Source organism: Corvus hawaiiensis, chromosome Z (assembly GCF_020740725.1).
Source record: "Corvus hawaiiensis isolate bCorHaw1 chromosome Z, bCorHaw1.pri.cur, whole genome shotgun sequence".
NCBI lineage: Eukaryota > Metazoa > Chordata > Aves > Passeriformes > Corvidae > Corvus > Corvus hawaiiensis.
In genome coordinates, this window is record NC_063255.1 from 1,662,590 (window position 1) to 1,689,800 (window position 27,211).

General features: G+C 42.4%; 1 protein-coding gene across 10 annotated transcripts in view; it reads left to right on the forward strand.

Annotated features, from left to right (window-relative positions):
- DYM (dymeclin) overlaps window positions 1-27,211 on the forward strand; it is a 211,246-nt gene that overhangs the window by 114,070 nt on the left and 69,965 nt on the right. For 6 of the 10 annotated variants that reach the window (XM_048291048.1, XM_048291038.1, XM_048291041.1 and 3 more), the window contains one exon: window positions 3,993-4,157. The exons of the other annotated variants lie outside the window; for them this stretch is intronic. In XM_048291048.1, coding sequence (XP_048147005.1) covers window positions 3,993-4,157 — 165 coding nt within the window. The remainder of the gene's footprint in view (window positions 1-3,992; window positions 4,158-27,211) is intronic. 10 annotated transcript variants of the gene reach the window in all.

Consider the following 27,211-nt stretch of genomic DNA (forward strand, 5'->3'; position numbering starts at 1 on the left):
TTATTGATGGTTAGCAAGTAAGTGGTTTTTATGGTGATTTTGGTGTTTTGTTCAATTTTTGTCTCTTTCAATTCTCCACCCTCAATGTGTAGAAGAGAAAGTGGAAAACAAGAAACCTATAAAAATACCTATGGAAGTAAATCCTTGGAGCCTTCTAAATGCTTCTTTCTGCCATTATAAAGACTGAGTTTGGTGCTTTGCCCTAATGCCTGTCAGTTTTGAGCATCTTCTCTTATCTTAAAGATGTTGTTGGGTTTCCATGTTTACATTTCCATCCAGCTGATACTCTGTAATCACAGGGGGCCGCAGCTCATCCAGTATGAGAGATGGGGAACTATCAGACAGAAAGGAACCTGACACTTTAGTCTCCAAAATATTGATGCTGACTTCTGTCACTCTGGATCTGAAAATTTTGGGGTTCTGTGGCTTTCATAGCCATGGCTGTTAAAGACAAAGAACATTATTAACTTCAAGTTTTAATGGAGAATGTGGAACTTTTATTTCATAAATTTAAATTTCTATTGAATGTCACTGTATATTTTTGTGTAGTGGGAAGGCAAAAGAGGAGTTTTATTATTTTTATTACCAAAAAATAAAGAGAGTGAAAGCTTACTGTAATACATGAATAGTTACTTTTTTTTCGATTGGGATAACTCAAGTCCACCCTAATTTCCCTGATACAGTTTTGTAACAGGGCACTCTACCTTTTAGCTTTTAGAAGTTGACACTGTCATGTTGTCTTACCAGAATTCAAAATGTTGATCAGATGGCTTTTTATATGAGAGGATTACAGTCTTTTGAAGTGAGATTTATTACAGTGTGAGCTACATTTTCATCCTCCAGGTAAACAGAATACCTGAATAATACACAAGCACACACACGCAGACACACCCCATCAGTCAAATATGATGGTCTTTATTTTTTGCAGTAGTGCTTTTTCAAAAATTTCAGTACTACATTGTAGTTGAGGATAGCCTTTTGCTATAAAGTTAAAGAAATGTCCCCCAAAACCAAGCAGAAACAAGAATTTCAGTAACATGTAAAAGTAGATGTAGCTGGAGACCTCATATCTGGTGGATCAAATAAACTGATTTCAAACTCACAAGCAGTCAGTGAAAATTTATGTCAATGTCTCTTAATGTACATGGTCTTAAAGAAACTCTGCTCTTAAGCCTTGATTTTATTCTGATTTACTTTAGAGGATTTAATAACAGAGATGCTTAGTCTTCAATATGGTGTAAGTTCTGCTGGTCAAAGTGGCTGTGAACAGCCATGGAGTTATGGGATTGCATTGCTTTTGGTGTGGGTTTAACATAAAACTTCTCAGTAGACAAGTTCAGCTTTGAAAATAGGAGCAGCCAATGGAGGGGAGTGCTGCTGGCACTATGTCACCCTGTGTGTGTCTCCAGAACCTCTGGGTGATGTTTTGGGGAAACTTCTCCTCCTCCCACCACATGCTGTGGGCTGATCCAGTTGGTCAGTTAAGCCTAAATATAGTGATGGTGATCAGGGGATCAAGTATTGTTCTTCCAGTCTATGGAGAATGTTGACAGGGATCAAAGACAGGTGATATCACTTTCTCTGTGGAGCCAGCCTGGGAGAGCTGGGGGTGTTCAGCTGCACAAAAGAAGGCTCCAGGGAGAGCTCAGAGCCCCTGGCAGGGCCTAAAGGGGCTCCAGGAGAGCTGCAGAGGGACTGGGGCCAAGGCATGGAGGGACAGGACACAGGGAATGGCTTCCCAGTGCCAGAGGGCAGGGCTGGATGGGAGATTGGGAAGGAATTGCTGTCTGTGAGGGTGGGCAGGCCCTGGCCCAGGGTGCCCAGAGCAGCTGTGGCTGCCCCTGGATCCCTGGCAGTGTCCAAGGCCAGGTTGGACGGGGCTTGGAGCAACCTGGGACAGTGGCAGGTGTCCCTGCCCATGGCAGAGGGTGGGATGGGATGAGCTTTAAGCTTCATTCCAACCCAAACCATTCTGGAATTCTATAATGGAAGGCCCTTTCAATTTCTTGATAAATCTAACAAGATTGAATGGCTGGAAGGAGTTTTCTAGTAAGCCTGGCTAAATACAGTAAATGGTAACAGTGGACTTAAAATCACTTAAATCTTCTAAGCATCGTCATTCTAAAATATGCTCTTTAATCTGGTTTTGGAAAAATTATGTGGCCTCTCTGGGTAGCTGGAAGGGCAGGTTTGTGGTTTGAGGATTTTCCTCAGTATAGGATCCTGTAAATCCTTCTCCATCCCTGGCCTATGGAGTGAATAGAATAGCCTGTGTTGCTCAGAACATGCTGTGGTCAGGAAAGCAGAAAAGGCATGAAAGCTTAGGAAATTGCTTCCTTGAAGCTACTTCATCTGAAAATTATTATATCTGCAAATGAAGTGCCAAGAGGGGTTTTGTGTTCCTCAGTTTCCAGAGCAAAGATAGGACTGATTTAACCCAGTAGTGAGTGTTGTTTAAAGCAAAGCAGAGGGAGGTGTTGGTTTTGATAGTCTTGGGCTTTGAGCCCCACTGATTGCACTGATCAGCTCTTGGTGGAACTCTTTTTGTCCTGTTCTTTGCTCAAGGTACACAATGATTTTGTCTCAGTGTTTCAGCCACATGTGACTATGTCAGGTAGGGATTTAGAGAGAGACTAGCCTGTGAAATGCAGGTGGTTGGGTGAATAACCCCTGGGCCAGTTTTCCACCTATGAAGCCACGAAACAATGGGGGTTTTTGATTTGGTGAGAATGCTGGAGCCTAGCATTCAGGTGTTTGTTGATTCTTGCCAAAATCAGCAAAAGACAATTTCATAGATCTCCATGGGAAATGTCCCCAGTTTAGCACTCCATGAGTATGTCTTTCCTGGAGAGAGCCATGTCCCCTGGCTGCAAATGAGGGCAGCAGAGCCTGGTAGGACCATCATCAGCTGGCGTTTTTATCTCACAATGTATTAGGCTGGTTAAAGCACTTTCTGGATGACTTAGAGTCACAGAATCATTAAGGTTGGAAAAGACCTCTAGGATTACCAAGTTGAGCTGTAAAATGACTGAGTCACATCATCACATCACATCATGTCATCACGTTTGGCACGCCCTGGGCTGTGCACCATTATGCAGTGAAGTATTTTCTATACAAACCCTATAATAAAAGGTAGTTGAGATTATATTTTCTGTGTGCCTCAGACTTTACCAGTGATGGAGTTTGTTGCAGGTGAACTACGCTAATGAACTTATTTTTCTTTCCACTATGAGTGGGAGGATATCCTGTGCATAGGCATAGGCAATAAATATATCTTTTACTCAGGCTCATTCAGGGTTGCTTAATATCAATTTTAAATGTTTTATTGCTTGCTCTATAGTTACTTCATGGAAGTAACTATAGTTTTTCGTGGAAAAGCTGGACAAGTCTTAATTGAGTAACCCTGTTATGATTAAGCATCGTGTTTGAGCAACTAGAATTAAATACAAGAATACTCTACCACTGAAATCCCAGGCTCAAGAGCAGTTCCCACTGATCAATAATTCTGTGTGGTTTTTTTCCCTGTAAGTCAACTGTCAGTTTCCATGAAAGACAGTTAAATTTTGTGAACGTTTTCAGTCTTTTTTTTAAAGGTAATCTTTGTAAACCAGGGGCCAGCCTCCTGTCTTTATAATTTTTGGGCATCTTGAGAGAGGGATAAAACTTGGGATAAAGATGATATCAAGAAAAGAAAGGGATGGGGGGGGAGAGAAATGACACACACATCCAAAAGAAGCCCAAATTATTGTGTCTGATGTGTGAGACTTGGCGAGTTCCCCGTGCAGCAGTGACAGAACCAGCGTGTGGGCACAGGGGCAAACAGATCCCTCTGTTTCTTGAAACTGTTGTTTTATGTCAAACCGCTCCATTGCTTTCTTGGCATCTTCCATTGACTCTTGGCACAAAAGCCAGGGATGTTAAACCATGAATTAGCTTTCTTAAAGGAAAACACCTCTTTTTCTGTTTTGTCTCCCTCTACCCTTGTCTTTCAGTTATACCTGCCGCCACTTGCGGAGATATGTGTATGTCTTGGACAAACTGTATTTCCCCCACTCCCACTGCTCTACGCTGCAGCATTGCTTCTCGACCCTCAGTGACAATGGAGAGGAACTCTTGTCTTTAACTTGTTCTCACATTCTCAGATCCTATGCTTCCAGGTTATTAACCTCTGCTCTCCATTTACTGCATGCTGCATGCACTGTGACTGATCTGTGCATGTTTTCAGTTAACTGATGAATAATTTTAATTTCTAAGGGGATGGTTTATGTCTTTATGGCATCCTTGATGTATATATCTAAAAAGTGTGTTAGAAATGGGAGTCTAATAATGGTTTGGGTTTGTCTTTTCAAATTTAGACCACAAATTCTTTGGCCTTTGGAAGATTTAAGTGCTCTTTATGTTAAAGTATTTTAATCCATTTCCAAAGATTTGACATAAGAACATGAGCTGTGATTCACAAGACTTCCATTGCAGTTGCATAGTTTGTTTGGAATTGGTGCAGATATTTAAGTTGTCTTACATGCAAGTGTCTAATACTTCCTTGACACCATTGTTTTATTTGTAATATTGTCTATATAAATTGCTTTTCAAGAATGGAAATGATAGAACTTTTCCCTCAAGTTCAGGAAATTTTCATGGCAGTTAATCACAGAAGTGTTTATGCTGGAAAAGCCCTCCAAGATCTTGGAGTCCAACCATTCCTCCAGCACTGCCAAGGCCACCACTGTCCCATATCCCCAAGTGCCACATCCACATGGCTTCTGAATCTCTGCAGAGATGAGAACTCCACCACTGCCCTGGGCAGCTGTGCCAGTGCCTGGCCACTCTTGGGGTTAACAATTTTTTCCCAATATCCAACCTAAACCTTTGCTGACACAGCTTGAGTCCATTTCCTCTTCTGTCGGTTGTTACTTGGGAGAAGAGACTGACAATTAAGAAGGAACTCTCTTGTTTCTATGCCTGATCACTTTTAATTATATAAGAATGATGAGAATTCATCAGCCCCAAATCCTTGTTTGTGATACAGAATTATAGATGCTTTAAAGAAACTGTATAAAGGGTGAATTTAAGAGTAAGTCCTACTTGCCATACCCAAAGGATTTCTCTTAGCTGTTTACTCTAACTAAAAATTTAAGTTTTACTATTTCATTGTTGATGCTGTGGATAATTAAATATATTAACCAAGATCCTAGAAGCTTTGGGAAAACAAGGAAAAAATTGCGTGACAAAATTGATCAGAACATGGAAAGCATCCAGGGTGGAAATGCAGCTTCCCAGCTAAGCCAGCACACAATAGCAAGGGACCACACAGTAAACATAAGTAAAACCAGCTTGATTGTCAAGGGAAGAAAATATGGCATGCAAGCTGAAATAGCTCTTTTTGTACAAAGAAAAAATTTTATAGTAGTACATAATGATGGAGAATTACTCTGAAGATCTCAACAGGAGGTGAAAATCTAGCTGTCCCAGGGGCATTCTCCAGATTAATTTGGAACAGGGATATGGTATTAAAGTAGTCAAAAGCCTGTGATTTCAAAGGCTTATTTTAAAATGAATACTAATAATAAGGGCAGTCCACACTAAAATCTTCTTTTAGATGTAATGTAGGAATGATATCCTGAAAAGGTAAAAGTAATAGTGTAGTTCTCCCAGCTTGTTTTCCATGAAATTTTGGTAATTCTGTACAGTGACAGTACTACACATTAAGTTGCCAAAATCATCCTTGGGAGACTAAGTGCTACTCCGTGAATATTGGATCTTTCAGGTGTTCTGTGGATGAAAATAAGCACTGATGACACGATATGTGTTTTCATGTAACAGGCTTGTGAAGTTTTTAGAGCAAAAATGTTCATCTAGTTATACCCCGTACAAAACTGATGGAGAAATTTTTTTACTGGTATCACTTTCTGAAATGGGATTTATACATCGGTTGAGATATATTAGAATACATTAATCTGGGAGACCATAAAATCTCATATTTTCATTACAGGTTATCTTTTTTTGAGATAGGAGGAGAACAGAGGATTTGAAATAAAAATTGCTGCTGGAAAAATATAGAGGTAGCAGTTTTAAATGGCTAATTCTCTATTGTTGTTTTGGTACTGGATGATTAGAAAAGCTGTATGCTCAGGAAATTTGCCTGTCTGGTTCTGTAAATAGCATCAAATACAACAGAATAACTGAGGTGTCAGAAGTTTTTTTGTGTGAATCCATGCATCCATCCTGTATTAAGTACTGCAATGTTTTATTGTGTGATCAGACTGTATGGAGAAGAGATGGAATTTATAAATTACTAAAGGCAGAGGATAATTAATTACTTTGATTTATAAATCGCCACCCTTCTGTCCAGTGCTCCTGGCAAAGGATATAAAACTTAGCCCTGAGCAGCAGGTCTCTAAAGATGCTTTGATACCCACAGATGGTGTTACAGCCTGTCTTTGTCCTTACCAAAGAATTACAGTTTTCATTACTATTTGGTACATTTTATGTGCAAATATATTAATCTTTGGATAAAACATGTTCAAAAGCATTGTGGGCAGCAGGGGAGGGGGATTCTGCCCCTCTGCCCCGCTCAGGGGAGACCCCACCTGCAGAGCTGCCCCAGCCCTGGGGAACAACAGCACAAGGACCTGGAGCTGCTGCAGCCAGTCCAGAGGAGGCCACCGAGATGCTCCAGGGCTGGAGCCCCTCTGCTCTGCAGCCAGCCTGGGACAGCTGGGGGTGTTCAGCTGCACAAGAGAAGGCTCCAGGGAGAGCTCAGAGCCCCTGGCAGGGCCTAAAGGGGCTCCAGGAGAGCTGCAGAGGGACTGGGGACAAGGCATGGAGGGACAGGACCCAGGGAATGGCTTCCCAGTGCCAGAGGGCAGGGCTGGATGGGATATTGGGAAGGAATTGCTGTCTGGGAGGGTGGGCAGGCCCTGGCCCAGGGTGCCCAGAGCAGCTGTGGCTGCCCCTGGATCCCTGGCAGTGTCCAAGGCCAGGTTGGACGGGGCTTGGAGCAACCTGGGACAGTGGCAGGTGTCCCTGCCCATGGCAGGGGGTGTGGTAATACATGGCCCTTAGGTCCCTTCCAACCCAAACCTTTCTGTGTTTCTAAGGTTTTCAATGTACCATGGATGTGTGGGAGATCCTGGTGGTGACATGTCACACAGGCACACCACACCCCTCACTTACTGAGCAGCCAACACTGGTTAAAGCAGGGAGGAGGGAATGCGAAATAGCACATATTTTGCTATCCCACGGGGAGCAAGCCCACAGTACCAGTTTTCCAGGCAGCTTTCATTTGGATTTGGTGCCAGTGTTGCTTTCAGTCTCTTGCAAATTCTAGAAACATAGTGGATACAATACATGTTTTATTAGGCACAGTATTAGCATAGCAGTTTTTTATGTGAAATTTCTAATATTTAATAATTCTGTGGTGACTGTGCTATATATTGTTTATTGCAGCAACTGTGCTTTGTGATGTGAGATATGTTTGCCACTCTTAACTATTTCCTTTTGCATTGCATGTTCATTGTGTGATGTTTTAATACTCATGTGTGTTCCTGTTTTGTTTTAAACCCTCTTTGGGTTGCAGTCAAGCTCAGGAAAATTGCTTTTGAAGGCAGACTGGCTTAGTGCATGTACTAGCAAAGAGGCAGCTAACAAGCAATGATTAGTTCTGGGATGCTGAACAAATTCTGGACAGTTTTAGTTTCATAGCGAGCTTGACACTGTGTGTGAAAGCAGGAAATACAGTTCTGCTGAGCCTTGTAAATTAGGTAAATATGTCTTAAAGTAGCAGAGGTAAAATTTATTATGGATTAATTTAAATTAGACTAAGAAATACAATATCAAATCGACATTTAGTTTACCCATTTTGCTTATCTTTTATTTCTTAATGCTAGGTTTGTTTCAACAGCAAAATGTATCTCACAGGATTACAATGCTCCCTTTCAGAAGTGTTCTGGCACATTGTATGGAGAATCAGCTTTGCAGCCGTCCTTCTCCCATGCCATCAGAGTCAATGGCATTGTGCAATTACATTCATTCAAGAATGTGCCGCCTTAGCACGATCAGGGCCTTGGAGGTTAGCTTTGAGAAATGCTGTTCATTACCTGAAATGGTTCTGTTGCTGCAACCTGATGGTAAAGTGCTGCTTAAAGCCAACTTGAATTCATTACCCAGTTGCCAGTTCCTTTTTCCTTGGAGTGTGAGCTGTGCTGGGGCATAGAGCCTGGATCCCAGTCCTTTGTCCTGGTATGGATTACTGACCTGACACTGCAGGAAAAGTGTCAAGGTATCGTCCTCAAAAACAGCTTAAACATTTGCAGCTCTGATATATTTTCTTTGACTTTAGTCTGTGAAGGGAAAGTGGGGAAAAACGTGAGGCAAATATGTTTATTATTGAACCTTAAATGGCTTTTGCGTGGATTAGTGTTATGTGGAGATGTGCAGCAATTCGTATTCTTTCAAATGAGGCTTGACAGATGTGAATTCTTTTTCTCTGATGATCCTGAGCATTTGTTGCCATTGAGTTTTTAGGCAGTTAGTGTAAAAATCTCACCCTAAGTTGGTGCAAGTAAAATAGTCAATGTATCAGCCTTGCCTGGAGTCATTAAATGCTTTGGGCTGGAAGGGACCCTAAAGCCCATCCCATTCCACCCCTCTCCAGGGACACCTTCCACTGTCCCACGTTGCTCCAAGCCCCGTCCAACCTGGCCTGGAACACTTCCAGGGATAGGACGAACATTGATCCTTATTTCACTGTGAGCTTAACCTGTCAGAGCTTTCATGAATGGCCCCACATTTGTCATAGGATTAGAAGTAGAGTAATGAAGATGGCAGAATCTGGATCTGTCACAGACAAGAACCAGCTTCACTTCATTTATCACTAAAACAAACTATTTTTGGAATGGTAGATAGCATAATTTAAAATATTTTTCCCCAAAGAAAAATTTATTTCTCCGATAGAGGTAAAAATTTGGTAGATTTAAGTACATTTAAAAAATAAACAAACTTGGGGGGTTTTTTGACCATACTGGCTAAAACCATTCTTCTTCTGCAGGATATTTTGACAAGATTATGCACTTTGCTTCCAAAGCTGGAATTTTACCAGTGATCTGTGGGTCTTTTTCCTTCTCTTCTCCCTTTCTGTTCTCTCAAACACCATTCAGTGATCTCTGCTCAGCATCCTGCCAAGCTGAGAGGCTGATGGGAACTGGATTGGTACCATTCAAGGGTTGCAGTGTCATTGCATTATCAGAGAGTATCGTTATGGGCGGGTTGGGAAATTTTTCTTGTTATTGAAACATATGGCATAATGTCTTCAGCCTTTAATGTCAAGAGTTGGAAATGGTACATTCTTGTGACAATGAACAAATTTTTTTGTCTTGTGCCACTGATAAATTCTAGCTGCTGCCATTGCCAGTGTTTAATCTGAAGTCTCAAATGTGGTCTTTTTCCTACTGGGTTTAATGTGCACAGTTTTACTTTTTATTTTCAGTGCCTGCCCAGTGCTGTGAGTTGCTGTAATAGTCAACCAATAGTCATTGATTCCAGTGGTTATGGTGTATTTTAAACTTTAGTCTTAGGCAGACCATGGAACAGCTGACAGAATTTAATTAAGTAAAAAGTAAATAGAACAAGTGAAAATTGTCAAAGGAAAAAAGACAAACTGCATTAATATTTCTTCAAGGATGCAGGCTGGTTTGTTAATACCCATATGCTGAGATTTTTCTAGAGTGGCCTGTAAATTTCTATGGAAACTCTGTTCTCTGAGCTTCCCTACAAGATGGTTTGTGGGGACTCAGTTTCTGAGCTGGGGGCACAGGTCAGGAGATGAGGCTTTTTTTTTGGCTGCTGTGTTGGTGTGGAACAACATTTCCCCAAAATCCAGCTCATTTAATAATTTTTCTTTGTGGGAAAAATAGAACTAAAAAAAATAAAGGTCAGAGGGCTGTTGAATGAATATAGTTTTTTATTGCTTTGTGGTTGTGATTTTTAGTCAGCTGCTCATGATTTTATTGAAGGCTTGGAGTTGTTTATTATGGAAGGATCACTTTACACTCAACATAGAGTGACTTGGCAGAGCACAATTGTTTATAAATAATTCTATTACAGATTATTTATCTTTGTACTGCAGAGCATAATGATCAAGAAACCAGTGAGATATAAAATCAATGCTGTGGGTATTCACTGGGTGAAGAATTTCCTGGCTTGCAGGTCTCAAATAGAGTTTAACTGGATGCTTATCAAGTGGGTGCATGTCTAGTGGAAACCCTCTGCATTGATTGGTTAAGTCCTGCCCTATTTAAAATTAAATATCAAAAATAGTTTTTAGGGAAGGAGTGATCAGTGAAGGGGAGAGATTGCTGATATAAAAATGTAGTTGTCTAAGCTTGATGAAAGCAAGGTATATTTTCATAAAGCTGGTGGAGTTCCACACATATAGATCATGCTCCAAGATAAAAGGTCCAGGTTGACTTTGAAAGAAATCAGAAGTACACTATGGCATTTTTATGAGTTTACTCCTTAAATTATTCGGAAGATTAAGGGTAAATAAATCCTTCAATAAGGGGTTCTTTAATAAGGTATGTCAGGGGAGGTTTAGGTTGGAGATCAGGGAAAGGTTCTTCCCCCAGAGGGTGCTGGGCACTGCCCAGGCTCCCCAGGGAATGGGCACGGCCCCGAGGCTGCCAGAGCTGCAGGAGCATTTGGACAGCGCTGCCAGGGATGCCCAGGGTGGGATTTTGGGGTGTGTGTGCAGGGCCAGGGGCTGGAATGGATGATCCTGGTGGGTCCCTTCCAGCTCAGGAGGTTCTGTGATTCTATGCAAAAATACAATGCACTTCAGTAGCTGGAAAGCAAACCCAGCTGAGACTGGTCCATCTTTTTTTACATGTTGTGTGAGTCACTGGAATAGTTTAAAAGGGGCTCTAGATTTTCCTAGATTGGAATTTTTAAATGAGATTGGATGCTCTCCTAAAAGATATGTCCAAGTCCAGCCAAAGCTATTGGACTTGAAGGAGGAAGTAGCTGAGGGAATTCTTATGCCTTGTGTCAGATGAGCAGATCAAAGTGGCTTCTTTTGGCATAAAAAATGGAAGTTACAGGCAGATTGCCATGCAGGATTTTGTTGATTTGTTTGCCTTACAGATTTCTTTAAAAGACTGCATTTTGACTTGGAATTTTCCCATTAAAAAGGATATCTTCTCAGGTTCCCCAGGTGATTTGACCCAAGTAGTACAAAACAGCACAGGTTGCCAAAACCCTACATTCTCAAGTACAAAAAATGAAATTGAAAGGGGAAAAATTGCAAGAGTGGTGTTCTTTCTCTATAATAATCTTTATTCCTCCCACCCTGCTAAAAATCCATCACAGGCATGTTCTAGACACATTCTACCACATTAGCATGTAAAGCTAAAACACATCTCAATCCATCAGAATTATTTTTAATTGGATGCTTATGAGCCCACATTCCCATGAGATGAAACTGGAACAAAATTACTTTCACACATTTCCATTGTAGCAGTATGTTCAGAGTCCGGGGGTTTTGCGTTCCTACGTAACGTCTGGCATTTAATCAGCACTGGGAGGGTGTCTTATTCTTTGGTAAGTATGTAAATAAGCTATTGTTTTGGGAGTAAAAGGAGAAAAATGCCATAGCTTGCCTGAAGAGTTCAGGAGAATGCTAACAAAATGCGTGTCAGGCTGAATGTACTGAAACAGCTTATAGCTGAAAGGAGAAAGAATTTATGCTCATCTCAGCCAGTATTATCCTTAGACTAAAAAACTTTGCTGAGGTCCAGCGCCTCTGTAGTCTCTGCTGAGCTCGCTGGGTACGCCCCTCCAGCAGCTTCCTTAAGTTGCTGCCACTGGCAGCAGGGAGTGCCCTGCAGGGATTCTTGGCTTTCTTCATCTAGGTGATGCACTGGTGTCTGTTTTGATTTCCCAAACAGCATTGCATGAACTTTGTCTAGCAAAAGCAGCTTAGTAAAATGTGTAATTATTGCCTAAATATAGAAAATTATTCACTTAGAAAATAACAGACATATGTTACTGATTCAAAACATCTTCCAATTTGTCAAATTAAAGAAAGTATTGACTGCAGCTAGAGTTGTCACAACTGATATTTTTGATTAAGTTGTTCCAGTCAGAACTCCTGAAGAATCAAAATGTATATTATTTTTTCCCTTTTAAAGTAGGAGTATCTGCATCTTGATATCAGTTGAGAACTAAATGTTTAAACCACATACACAGGTCTCCTGAGAGAGATCTGGGTGTCTACGTGGGACTGGACAGTACCCTCAGTACTAAAATATTTCAAAGAACTTTGCAAATCTTGAGTAACAAATGATTCACAAGAAGAACAGTGGAGCAAACGTCTTTTCAGATGTCTCCTGGAGACAGAGATGGATGAGCTTAAGGGATTCAAATTGTGCTTATGAACAGTGGTGATGAACAAAATTTTAAATTTTGGTCAAGGACTCTGAAGAACAGAAGCAGCAAGAGATTAATTTTGTTACTGTAGAGGACAAGAGGTGTAAAGTTTTAGGCTCTTAAGGCTGGGTGCAAAGTGTCCCACTTCATAAAATACATAAAATTTTAGTTCAGCAATAATTTTTAATCAATAACCCCAAGAATCAACAGTGCAGTTAAAAATGGGAGAACCTCACAACATACTCATAGCTTCATAGGAGGCTTTCACTTGAAACATAATTTGGTTAGTGGGATGCTGTGCATAAGAAGGATGGCTGAGTGGTCTGCTGACGTGGGGCTGGTATGTTAGTTTAAAAGTGATGAGTCCGGGAGATAAACCTTATGTAGTAAAACCCAAGGGTTTTTCCAGTAATCCCAAATTATCTCGAAGCAGATGTTGTGATATGTGCTGCAGAGATGTTCTGCACAGGAGCCACAGGGCAGACCTGCTTAGTAAAAATACCTGAGAGTTTCTATTCTTCTAATTAACTGCAGCTGTGGATTGCATGAGTGTGGAAAGTTTGGTTTCTTTTAATAAAAAATCTTCTTTATTTAATATTTGATTGACAGTATAAGTGATTAGAGGCATCATCCTCATGGTTCTCCTTCTGAAGTAGTTTTGGGTAGTCTCTCAGCTGCCCAGCGGTTGAATCGAAGTCAGTGATTCTCCGTCAAAGAGGCAGGTGCCACCAGTGAGGGGTCATAAGCACAATACAACAGAGGCAGAGCCCCCGAGCTGCTGGGTCCTGCAGACCTGGCTTGGCTGCCCACGTGGCTGGAACAGGATGGGGAGGAGAGGAGGTGTATGAAGGAAACAGGGAACATTGCTGACCTGCTTATTGAAGGTGTTGCGCCTGAAAAATTGGCAACAGGCACCAACATCCATTCACACTGACCTAAGTGACCCAAGCCATTCCAGATTTGCAGAATTAATAACACTGTAAGAACAACTCCTCCTGTTCTTTTCATTTCTGGCTTCTATTGAGAACATCTGACAACAAGAACTGTTATGTCTTCTCACATTTTGGTATCGCCCTTCCTCACCACAGCCTATTTGACCAAGAAATGCAGAGAGAGGCTTAGAGGGAAGAATTAGTCAGCTCTTTATTCCAATCCTCCAAAGGATGATTTAAGTTGTGTAAGGAGTTTTTGGATCTGCACTCTGCAGCAGGATGTAGGGTATGAGAGCTGTGAGCTATTCTTAAGTGGTTTTGTTCTTTCGTGTTTGTAAGCTGAATTTATGAGAAAACATTGATGAGAATGCTCCCACTGCAGCAGCCACAGATCAGAAAAAGCAGTGGGAGAGGAAAATAAGAGCAACCACAACTGGTTTCCAAAGATGACTAATCCTGCAGCCCCAGTGTAACCTCCAGGACAGTGATTAGCGTTTGGCTTCTGCTGGAAAAGTTTTCTGGGGCATCAGCCTAACTGAAAACTGGTTCAATATATGTAACTAATGAAAGAAGATTTTAAAGTTTTAAAGATCTAATGTTCCTGTCTTGTGCACTTGGTTGATTTAAGTACTTCTAGGTGTATAATGTGCAGTGTTACATCTTGCCTATGTTCTGTATTAGTTATCAGAATCTTTTGTAAATGAGGATAATCTAATTTTATAGGTAAGATATGGCAAGGTACCTCTAACGGACCTGGCAGCGGTAGTGTGGTAGGGTTTTTGACTTCCATTTGGTGAAAGTTCAGTGATTGCTCCTCAGTTTTACAGAAGACTTTTAAGGAAATTCAACATAGATTGAAGTTTTCACTAGAGTGCAAAAAGATGCAAGTCCTTGCTTTTAGTGTGACATTCACCCAATAAAACTTAAAAGTTGGTGATTATAGAAAACTCCCAACCTAATAAATAAAATCAGATCTTTCCAATGCTGCATTCTTGTAATTAATCAACAAGCCATCCTCTTGCTACTGCAGGATTTTACCCTGAAGTATGTTTTCTGTATTTTCCAGAGTGCTTTTTATTGTAGCTGTGGCTTTACACATTTCTACATTGACTTGGTATTCATTCCCAGCAGGCAATTTTCCTTGCATTTTGTTGTTTATTGAATAGTGCTCAATGTTTGTGCTCAATGATTTCAGGGAATCAACAAAGTCCCTGATTAGGAAGCATCTTTGGAGGTGTCATGTCCAAGGGCAGGGTCACCAAGAGCTGTATGCCCAAGGCTGCATCCAGTTGATGTTTAATATCTCCACGGATGGTGACTCCACAAGCTCTCTGAGTAACTTGTGGTTTTTCTCTTACGGTTAAAGGCAATTTCCTGTATTTCAGTTTGGGCCTATTTCCTCTTGTCCTTTCTCTGGGCACTGGTGAGTCTGGCTTCATCATCTCTGCACCTTCCCATCAGAATCACAGAATCATCATGACTAGAAAAGACCTTTGAGATCATCAAGTCCTATCTATGACCTAACACCACCTTGTCATCCCTCAGATATTTGTACATTATGAGACCCCCTTGAGCCTTTTCTTCCTCAGGTTAATCACAGGTGTCTCAGCTTCTCTTTACATGTCAGACGCTCCAGTCCCTTCATCATCTTTGTGGTGCTTTGCTGGACTTGCTGCAGTGTATGCATGTCTCTGCTGCTGGGGAGCCCAGTGCTGCAGATCAGGCTTCTCAGTGCTGAGCAAAGAGGAGGGATCACCTCTTCAGTGGGCTGGTGAGGCTCTGCCTCATGCAGCCTGTGGCGCCCAGGGCTTTCTTTGCTGTGAGGGTCCATTGCTGGTGTACCTTCAGTTCTGTGTTCCCCAGGAACCTGGGGGCCCTTGCTGCAAAGCTGCTTTGTGTCTGGTTGAGCTGTAACACCCAGGATCTGATAAATCCCTTCATAGCTTCACAAGCTTTCTCTTGGAGTGTTTATCCAGCCTGTCATCATCCCTCTAGCAACACAACCATTGTCTGCATCAGCTTCTCCTCCCAGTTCTGTATCACCTGCAAACTTGCCAAGGCTGCAGCCTGCCCCACCAGCTGGGTCATCAGTGGAGACATTGGAAAACATTGGTCCCAGAATCAGAGAATGGTTGGAAGAGATCTTTAAAGGCCATACCATTCCACCCTCTGCGATGTCGGGGACACCTTCCACTACCCTAGATTGGTCCCAAGCCTTGGCCTTGGACACTATCCTAGGTTGCTCCAACCTGGCCTTGGACACTGCCAGGGATCCAGGGGCAGCCACAGCTGCTCTGGGCACCCTGGGCCAGGGCCTGCCCACCCTCACAGACAGCAATTCCTTCCCAATATCCCATCCATCCCTGCCCTCTGGCAGTGGGAAGCCATTCCCTGGGTCCTGTCCCTCCAGGCCTTGTCCCCAGTCCCTCTGCAGCTCTCCTGGAGCCCCTTTAGGCCCTGCCAGGGGCTCTGAGCTCTCCCTGGAGCCTTCTCTTGTGCAGCTGAACACCCCCAGCTGTCCCAGGCTGGCTGCAGAGCAGAGGGGCTCCAGCCCTGGAGCATCTTGGTGGCTTCCTCCCGTATCAACACATGGGGTGCTCCACTTATGGCTGGGTTCCAGCTGGACTTTGTACTGCTGAGTGTAGCTCTCTGACCCATTGAGTTTAGCCAGGTTTCTGTCCACCTCCCTGTCCATTTATCTAGTTTCTACTTCATCACTCTGTCACAACTTGGCTTAATTGTAAAATACCATGATTATCTTGATTTTATCTTTGAGAGTCTTTATACTGTCTGTATACTTGTTCACATTTATAAATTGCTTCAGCATCCGGGATAATTTTGGCCTTGCATTAATCCAGATTACACCACCAGGGCCAGGAGAACTCATCTGCATGGGTTTGGTTGTCAGTGTGATTTCTGCAGGCGCTGCTGAGGCACCTCCAGTGCTGGGGACAGCTCTGAGCCCCTCAGGACAAGAGAGACATGGAGGGGCTGGAGCATGTCCAGGGAAGGGAAGGGAGCTGGGAAGGGGCTGGAGCCCCAGGAGCGGCTGAGGGAGCTGGGAAAGGGGCTCAGGCTGGAGCAAAGGAGGCTCAGGGGGGACCTTGTGGCTCTGCACAAGTCCCTGACAGGAGGGGGCAGCCGGGGGGGTCGGGCTCTGCTCCCAGGGAACAGGGACAGGAGGAGAGGGAACGGCCTCAGGCTGGGCCAGGGGAGGCTCAGGGTGGACATGAGGAGGAATTTCCCCATGGAAAGGGTGGTCAGGCCTTGGCAGGGGCTGCCCAGGGCAGTGTTGGAGTCCCCATCCCTGGCCTGGACGTGGCACTCAGTGCTCTGGGCTGGCGACATGGTGGGCATCAGGCACAGGTTGGACTCGATGGTCTCAGAGGTTTTTTCCAACCTAAATGATTCTGTGGTTTTGTGGTTCTGTTACCTGGGTAAATAGAAGTTCAGAATGATGTTTGTACATGCCTAGAAAGACTCTTGTTGTGTCTCTTCTGAATATCCCATTTAAATACAGTTTATATTTGATCTCATGGCCTAACGTTTGTTTTCCAAGCAGGAGCGGAATTAACATCCCAACCCATGACGGTTGTACTTGGGTTTCGTACAGTATAGAATATGAAATTTGTTAGTGGTTGCTTTATCATCATGAAGTCAGTTCCTAGAAGTGTTGTCTTAACTTTGGGAAAAACAGAGAATGACCTGGAACATTACAGAAATGTGTCTTTTTAAAAAGTACATTTTGAGGAGGGCAATGTTTTGGAATTTAGGAGGATTTTTGGATTGATAGAGGCAGAAAGAATTACACAGCAGAATAAGATTTATAAAACTGAGTGGGAGGTAAAGCACAACCTCTTTCTCTGTGGGAAGGAGGTTAATTTCCAAATAAATTGAAGACAATGTAAATTTAATTACTGTGCAGCTTGAAGGACTAGGACTTAAAAGCTATCATGTTAGTTTTCAAGATGGAAAAATATTGCACAACTGCAAGAATGCTGAAATAAATCATTAAATCAAATCTGTGTTAGTTGTCCCACCAATCCTGAAACTTGAGGAAATCTGAAGGCAATAAAATAATCTCTCTTCAGAATGACAAGTTCAGTAGTGGGTAAGGTAATTTCAGATGACAGTGTATGTGGGAAATAATGACGTTTTTCCTACTGAAAAGTAATGAACAATAGCTTTAAAGCTTTACCTAAAATAAAACCTACTTTCTCTTAATAAGGGCTATTCATGCCCATGTAACATTTCTAGATTTCACCATTATTGTCTGTAACACCTTTTTCACTGAAGAATAACATTAAAAGCATGGACAGGCAGACTAGAGTGGAGAAACGGGATTGCATTTCAGCTCTGTCAAGGTTGGATTGTGAAACTTGGGTAAGATGTGACTTTTGCTAGATATGGAAAGTATTTTTATAAAAGATGAGGGGATGGTCCAAGCTGGGGCTCCTTCAGGATGCTGACAAGCCTTTTCCTGCTGCGAGCTATGGTGATTTTGATCGCACATGTTTGTTTGGGAGAACAGTGGTGGTGATGGAGACAAAAGCTGGGAGAACTCAGTGCTCTAAACATTTTTCCTTCCTTAAAGGCTTCCAGATGATCCGTTCCAAAACTGTCCTCTTCCTGCAACAATGAGTGGTTCGGAGCATTTCAAACTGCCTGTAGTGTATTTCTAAATGCTTTTGTACATGCTGGAGACCATGGTATATTCTTGATACCAATATGCTGTTCCCTGGAGTTGTGTTTTTAACCTTTCTAGGTCCTTGCTCTACATTTCATAGAATAATTTAGGCTGGAAAAGCCCTCTAAAAGCATCAAGTCCAACCATTCCCCCAGCACTGCCGAGGTCACCACTAACCCATGTCCCACAGTTTCACGTTTTAAATCCCTCCGGTGATACTTCACAGGTTGTTTTTCCCCTTTTATGGTTTGTTTTTTGGGGCTTTTTTATGAGCTGTACGACAAGGGGGAGAAAATCACTAAATACTGTGAATTTAGGATGCGATGTTAGGAAGGTCAACTTTACTGTTCATAATAAAAGTACATGGAAAATGAAGCAGGAGAAAGGCCCTGGCACTCTCTCTCAGACATACATAGGAAAGTTGAGAGGCTGAAGCTACCAAGAGGAGAGAAACAAAGAAAATAAAGAGAAATTTTAAATAACAGGAGTTAAGAAAATACCATGGGCCGATTTCCCAGGATGTTGGCACAGCATTTACACTGAACTGGGCAAGGGCAGGCTGGGGCTTCCTAAAGCCAAGTTAACCTCCGTGTAGGTCATTAACTGTAGCTTTTTCCACAGTGAATAGCACTCTTATGAAATACTTCATTATCCCTTGTTTTGTTCAGCATCCACTGCTGTTGGGTTCTGACTGGATATTAACGTCCCTTACAAAAAATTTAATATTCTTGATAAATGTTTTCTTTCAATGATGCAGTATTTTTAAGGATGAAAATACCTATCTTTTATTTCCTATCTATTTTGACCTCAAATTTCCATTGAAAAGTGGTTTATTTATGGCAGGCTACCTTTTACAGGTTTGTTTCTAAGAACTGAAATTCACAGAAATGCAACAAAGGGGATGATATTGACATTACAGTGAAGGATGTAAACAATTTTTATTTGAGATACTTATTTTTCAAGTACTGTGTTGTTACAGGATGAGTTTAGTAATAGATATTAACCTTGGTCTTGTATTGAAAAACACTTGATATATTACATTATTTGATGTTACATTATTTGACATTATCCTGTGTTTTTCTTGCATTTTGGCTTGGGTTGGAAGGAAGCTTAAAGTCCATATTATTCCAACACCCCTGCCATGGGCAGGGACACTGTCCACTATCCCAGGCTGCTCCAAGCCCCATCCAACCTGGCCTTGGACACTGCCAGGGATCCGGGCGCAGCCACAGCTGCTCTGGGCACCCTGTGCCAGGGCATGCCCACCCTCCCAGACAGCAATTCCTTCCCAATATCCCATCCAGCCCTGCCCTCTGGCACTGGGAAGCCATTCCCTGTGTCCTGTCCCTCCAGGCCTTGTCCCCAGTCCCTCTGCAGCTCTCCTGGAGCCCCTTTAGGCCCTGCCAGGGGCTCTGAGCTCTCCCTGGAGCCTTCTCTTGTGCAGCTGAACAGCCCCAGCTGTCCCAGGCTGGCTGCAGAGCAGAGGGGCTCCAGCCCTGGAGCATCTCGGTGGCCTCCTCTGGACTGGCTGCAGCAGCTCCAGGTCCTTGTGCTGTTGTTCCCCAGGGCTGGGGCAGCTCTGCAGGTGGGGTCTCCCCTGAGCGGGGCAGAGGGGCAGAATCCCCCTCCCCTGCTGCCCACGCTGGGGATCAGCCCAGGGCACGGGGGGTTCAGGTCCAGCTCTCCCCCACAGCACCCCCAGGTCCTTCTCCCAGGGCTGCTCCAGCTGCTCATCCCAGCCTGGATTGATCCCAGGGTTTGCCCCAACCCCGGTGCAGCTCCAGCACTTGGCCTTGTTAAACCTCAGAGGTTCCCACAGGCCGCTGCTCGAGCCTGTCCAGGTAATGTGATACCAGATATTGTAGTGTGAATTTTGAGTTCATTATCAAGTACCATACCTAAAGTCCTCTTCTCTATTCCTTCCACGGTATTTCATGTCTGACATGATTCATTCAGAAAGGAATGCATAAACAAAATTTGAAAACTGAAATTCTCTATGTACTGGTTTGAATACACATGCCTTGGAAATTGCAGGTTTTGTACCAAGATTGAACATCCAGTGTGAAATTCCTGGTGAAGGTGTAGGGAGAATGATCAAAATGCAGTTCCGGCTTTGGCTTTATAGTATTTCAGCTCAATCTGTGTATTTTTTTCATTTCTGGAAATTCAGTAAAGCAAGATATTTGAGCCAAAATCACTAACATGATATGGATGGAGGTACTCCACTGAAGGAGGTGGTAATACACTCAATATATTATGCTTTTTGCACTTTTTTGCATTTAAAATTGCCTTGATCTATATTTAAATTTGACTCAAAGTTCATCAAATAACAGATTACGGTTTTCTGAGAAGTTTTAATTCACCATCTTTGTTTCAAAAGTGAAATACAATCTTTAATTAAGTGATTGTTCATTGTGCTTTGTTCTGAATGTAGGGTTATTCACTGGTTTGCTTTTTTTTTTACATTGTCTTTATTCTTTGTGTGGCCTCAGGCACACTGAACACATGCCACGTAACTTTATCTGGAAGATAAAAAATGCTCATTTCCTTAATAACTGTTCTTTTTAGAGCCCGTGGTACTCATAAAAGTTCTCAATGGTTAACAGTACAAATTACTTATAGATTTGGATTTGGGAAAAAGAGATTGCTACCCACTATAAAGAGTTAAGGAAGTTATCCACAGATATAAATGTGTTATCTTTCAATTTTTTTCCTTTATGGGGCACAGGAGGTTTAGAAATGACCTCACTGTTATGCAAAAGAGAGTCTTTGCATCCAAAATTATGTTTGGGAGAACATCTTAGCAGTGAGACCTATGTCAGGTCTGAATTTTTGGTCATTTCTGTAGTATCCTTAGCAATGGTTTTATTATGTACTACTGATTGGTCCAACAGATTTTCTTTATTTCTTAAAAAAAATGTTTCCGGTTTGTTGAAATTTTAGAGGTTTTATGTCAATAGGGTAACCAAACAAACTGTAATGTTGAGGGAGAGACAGCTAGAGGCTTTCCATGCTCACTAGCATGTGAGGGGAGGAAGATGGGATCAGGAAGGACACCTGGCCAAAGAGAACGCCAGTCCATGAGGAAAACAGTAAACTCCTTCCTGTGGAGCAAGCAGGTCAAAGAGACCTTTAGCACAGGGACTGGAAGAAAGGAGGGGGAAAGGAGAAAAAGGCATTAAACAAAAATAGTATTCTCTGTCTGCAGCATGACGATGTGTACTCCTAGGGGCTTGTTTCTTGTTCTGCTTCAATACTGAAACTCAAATGTTATGAAGTTAGGTCAAAGCCTGGAGAAGGCTCCAGAGAGACCTCAGAGCCCCTGGCAGGGTTCCAGGAGAGCTGCAGAGGGACTGGGGACAAGGCATGGAGGGACAGGAGCCAGGGAATGGCTTCCCAGTGCCAGAGGGCAGGGCTGGATGGGATATTGGGAAGGAATTGCTGTCTGTGAGGGTGGGCAGGCCCTGGCCCAGGGTGCCCAGAGCAGCTGTGGCTGCCCCTGGATCCCTGGCAGTGCCCAAGGCCAGGTTGGATGGGGCTTGGAGTAGCCTGGGACAGTGGAAGGTGTCCCTGCCCATGGCAGGGGGTGGGATGGGACTGGATGAGCTTTAAGGTCTCTTCCAACCCAAACCATTTTGGGACTCTGATATTATTTCCAAGCTCCAGAGGAGATGGCAATGAACAATTAATTCATTGTAACTGTGCCAGGGCACTGAAATTCAAACTCTCACTGAGCCCACGAGGCTGTGTAAGGAAGGAGTGGTGCCAGGGGTGAGCTCTGTGGGGGCTCTGGGTACAGAACTGGGGTTCCAGACTCACATTCTGCTTAAACCTTAGAAGAACGAAGGCTGTTAGCAAGACACATACCCTCTGACCTTCTGCCTACAGAATAAGTCTGTTAACTCCTAAGGTGGGCTCAGATTCTCTTCTGTCACAATGAGTTCAGAGGGCACAGCAATTTTCTTTCCAAGGGTAGCAAGCACCCAAATACATATGTGCATGCACACCAGTGTGTTTGAACAAAGATGTACCAAATCCAAGCTGCTGAAAGGACAGGGATTTGGACCTTAGGTTGCATGACAGCAGTGTCTTTCTGATTTTCGTGTTGCTATTTCTTTGTTAGGAGTCTGTTCTTGGGGTTTTGGGTGGGAGTTTTGCTCAGGATGCTTTCTCCAGCAATTTCCTCTGATTCTCACCCACAGAGTTTTGTCCTCATTCAAGGCAAATGTCATCTCTCAGCGGCTATGAGACTTACCCTGTTGAATTAAAAGCAAGGAGATGAAATGGAAGTATCGTGGACTCTGCCCACTTGATATGCTTATAAAATAGTAACAGAACAAACACAGGGATCATTGAAAGGAATACCTTGAGACACCTAAAACAGGTTTTGTGATTTTAAGCTCAGAATAAACCTTGTATTTAGTCTGAGCTTTGCAAACATGTATTCTGTTTGTACTGGACTGCACGCATTTTCCTCCCTTAGCTTTCAGCCTTTTGGAATTTAGTTTCCCACTTGCCCCACTCTCTTGATTAAAGAAGAGTACAGGAGAGAGATGGTGCTCAACAAAGCACTACCCTGTCAAAATAGGTGTGTTCTATAGGATTTGCAGGCAGGAATTCAGTCCGTGGTAGATCACAGCCTGCTTATTGAGTTTCTATTTCAACACAACCTGGTGTTAGGTCCTAGCCCAACTCTGCCCTGTAAGTGGAATTACAAGGATGTTATTTGGCATGCCAGACAAAAGGGGAATAAAATGATCTGTACCAAGATACAGGGGAAGGAATTTACTGCTTTCTGTTCTTTTTACTTCTCTAGCAATAGGAGCATCCATTTCCCAACATTGGCTGGAAAGTGGCCATGAGATGCCGAACAATTTATGCCTTCAGTTGAAAAATACATTTCCTGGTTTCTGGAAATTAAACTCTTGGCTTATTTTGTAAATATTTGCTTTTGTCTTGCCACATCAAATTCCTTTCTTCCATGTTGTTTCTAGTGTCATTGTCTTTCTGACTCCATTTTAGCAGGAAATCCTGTTCGTTAGTGCAAAGCCTCCCTTAATTGTTCTGAGTTGTTTCTGATTTTGCCTATATACCTACAAGTGTATGGTGACTTCTACTTAATATAACAATATTCTAAATAATAATCTATCCTCTATGAGGCAGAATTTGATATGGCTTTATAGCACATGACTTACAGATCTCTGCTCATACGTAAGCAGTGGCAGATAAAAGGGTACTCTTTAAAATTAATTAGATATTTTGTCATGAAGATATCTTGAAGTATATAATTTATTATGATCAAGTTTAGGATTGTAAAATTAAATGAGTGGCCTTTTATGTTTGCTGTTAAAACAGGGAGATGGGATGGAAATAATTTTCTTACCCAGGCTGCATTAAAACCATTTGTGATGCCAAGGGAACAGCTCAGGAGAATGACTTTTTATATAGGCAGATAGTGACAGGACAGCTTTAAACTGACAGAGGGAAGGTTCAGATTGGATATTACCAATAAATTCTTTATTTAGAAGGAAGGGCAAGGGCCTTGCTCAGGATTCCCAGAGAAGCTGTGGCTGCCCCATCCCTGGCAGTGTCCCAGGCCAGGTTGAACGGGGCTTGGAGCAACCTGGGATAGTGGAAGGTGTCCCTGCCCATGGCAAAGGGTGGCACTGGATGAGCTTTAAGATCTCTTCCAACCCAAATCACTCAGAGATTCTGTGGTTTAGGATTTGCCCTGAAATGGCTGGCAACTGAGGCACACCCTGTTTCCAAGAGGACGCAAACTTATATTCTTGAGAAGGCACAAGATAAAAAAAGCAGAAAAAAGTCTGATCACTGTCCAGCAAAATTGGAACATGGCAATACCCTCCTCATGTGAACCTGCTACCATCGCGGAGTTCTTTTCATTCCCTGATCCCTTCAACTCTTTTTGTCCATCAGTGTGACCCTGCAGACTATTTTCTTTACATCCATGATGTTTGTGGAGTCTGTACACTATGAGTCTCTGAGTTTCACATCATCTCCACAAGCCAGGTGGACTTAATAGCAAATCTTTATTCAGCAGAATTTAGTAATTTTTCACTTTACAAGATTAGAAAGAAAGATATAAAGTATGTTCTTACTTTCCATTTATTCTGTTATTTAATATTTTAATTGGTTAGGTTCTGTTTCCTGGGATCCTAAACGTCTCCCAGGCTTTAGAGTTGGGCTCAAATAAATAAGAGCAGTGCCCCTCTATGGAGTAAATTGCCCTGAAAAGGCCTTGGAGTTCTCCATGGCTATAGTCTCTCTTTATTTCTATTTATGTGCCATTGTAGCTTGGATAATTCGAATGCAGAATGCCTCAAGGGCTCTTCAGTAGACATGAACACAGGAGACTTAGGGATTTTTCTCTGCATTTGTTTGTAGTAAATGGATTTTTCCCGGTGCTGGGTTCCTTAAGTGCTCACAGAGCACTTCTCCATCGCCCACAGACAGGCACTTGCTTACAACCTGTCCCCCATACAGGTCTATGGGACAATGCATTTATTGTATTTCAAGTGGAGCAGCACAGTGCATTTGTTTTGTTCTGATGTCTGGTATGACCCTTCACAGACTTTTATTCAACCAGATGGGCATTTCATGTTCTCTGCTTGGAGATGTCTGTGCAGGCACATATCCATGTGTAGAGTTCTTGTGCCACAGCACACACTTTTTTTTGCTGTAATCTTTTTAAAAAGTAGGTCAAACCCAAGAAGCGTTCCTTACATATACAGGAATCAAGGTATGGTTTTAACTTTTAGATGTCAGGTTTCAAAAATAAAATATTTTTAGAGCTTTTTTCTAATATGATTGTGGCATTGTAAAATCCTTTTGTTTAAAAGGAGTATTTTTTGTGTAACAAGGTTTTGATGTTTGGGGCTTTATATTTAATTCTTTAAAATAGAGAACAATGGTACATTTGGCATGTGTATGGTAGGAGAGAGAAAAAGTAGCATGGAGTATTGCTGAATTGTTTGAGAACATTCGTCCTCAAATTTTTTGATCCATGGAACTGGTTTTTTCCATCACCAGAGAGTGGTTTGTGTTTGTGTGCTGTTCAGTTTGTTTGCAGCACTTCTGAACTAGGAGAGCAAGCAGAAAAAATTCAGAACATCTGAATTTCCAAGCTTCAAATAAATTCTGTGGAGAGGTGCTTTAATCCTCAAGTAGTTTTTTTACTCAGCACAGATAGAGTATTTCTAGATATTAAAATAAATTAATATTCATCTTTTGAAGCTCAGTAGTGATTTGAATTGTGAGAAATCCAATCCTTACCCCTTCTTGCTGTCTTATAACTTGATCTGATTTTCCTCTGCTAATGTCATCAGTTTGTTTCTGTCTGTGCCTCTTTTGTTCAGGCTTCCATCTCTTTCTTTGTGTCACAGCACCAGTCTAAGCTCATCTCATACTCTAGGTATTGAGATTCTCTTCTTTCCTCCCAGGTTTTTCTTCCCTCTCTGCCATTGCTTTGACAGTGCAAATAGGAATTTATTGCACCTCAAGCCGGGCTTCAGCTTCCTTTGTAAGAGAGATCTGTGCCCATGTAATGATAGTTTAGTTTCTGTTTCAATACCTTTTTTTTTTTTCTTTTTATTCTTGTAGGATCCTCTGTAAGCAAGTTTCCTTTCTCCACTTCCATGGTTTTTGGTCAAATCACTCTTTCATCTTTCTCAAATACATTGAATAAATGAGTTTTCAAGCATTTCGTGGAGAAGTCTGTTTTCTGGTTTAGAACCTTTGCATTTTCAGATTGTTTCAAAATCTTTCACAGAGGATGCCAGGGGCAGTTGCTGCACAGCACAACTTTACTGGATATAGAATCATGGAATTGTTTTGGTTGGGAAGGACATCTAACTTTGAGTCCAACCATTCCCGAGCACTGCCCAGGCCACCACTGACCCCTGTCCCCTTGTGCCACATGCACACAGCTTCTAAATCCCTCCAGGGATGGGGACTCCACCACTGCCCTGGGCAGCTGTGCCAGGGCTGAACAACCCTTTCCAGGAAGAAACTTTTTCTTGTATCCAAACGAAACCTCCTGGCACTATCTGAGCCATTTCTGCTTCTCTTATCATTTGTTACCTGGAATAAGAGACCGACGCTTACCTGGGTCCAGCCCCTTCCCCAGCTCCGTTCCCTTCTCTGGAAATGCTCCAGCCCCTCAATGTCTTTCTTGTCATGAAGGGCCATATTTTTGTTAAAACCAAAGACAGGTACTCCTTCAGCAAGCAGCTTTGTTGCATTAGGGGCAGCTCTTTGCTGTCTGGTGGTCCTTAGTTGCTGCTCGCAGGGTGAAATCCTTCATACTTAGGGAGCAGCTTAGATTGTTTGCTGCTGCATTAAATCTCAGCAAGTTTATTTTGTGTCCAACTTCTTGAAAGGTAAAGAAAAATTTAATTTAAATGCCTTTTCTCTTCATTTGTTACTCCTGTAATGACTGTGCCCTTTGCAAAGTTAAACCATAGTATTTTATAGGATCACAGAATATCTTGGATTGGAAGGGACCCACAAGGATTACTCAAGTCCAACTCCCAGCCCTGCACAGACACCCCAACAACCCCACCCTGTGCATCCCTGGCAGCGCTGTCCAAACGCTCCTGGAGCTCTGGCAGCCTCGGGGCCGTGCCCGTTCCCTGGGGAGCCTGGGCAGTGCCCAGCACCCTCTGGGGGAAGAACCTTTCCCTGACCTCCGACCTAAACCTTCATGACACAAATTCAGGCCATTGGCATTTCTTTGCCTTTGATGTCTATCAATGTGTATCACCTTATATATTCTCTCTATATATTGGAAGTATTTTGGTAGCTTCATCAAGTGTTTAGTAGCTTTTAGTATTTAGTTTTTGGTCCTGTTAAGAATATTTTTCAGACTGTTGGGATGTCTCACCTTCAGTTCATATAATGCATCCCATGTTACTTTTTTATTATTCAACTGTCTTAATTAAAAAAGAAATCCCCTGTAGAACAAAGTCATATAAATGATGTGTCAAGCCTGTTACAACAGGGGTACTTCTGTGTTTAATTTTACTTCCAGTCTCACTGAAAGAGCATTGATAAGGTGTATTTCTCAGTGCTGGTGATATCCTCCTTGGAATGAGTCTGACAATCACTGTTCCAGTACTATGCTCAGGACAAACTGGCATGTCATTATCTTGGA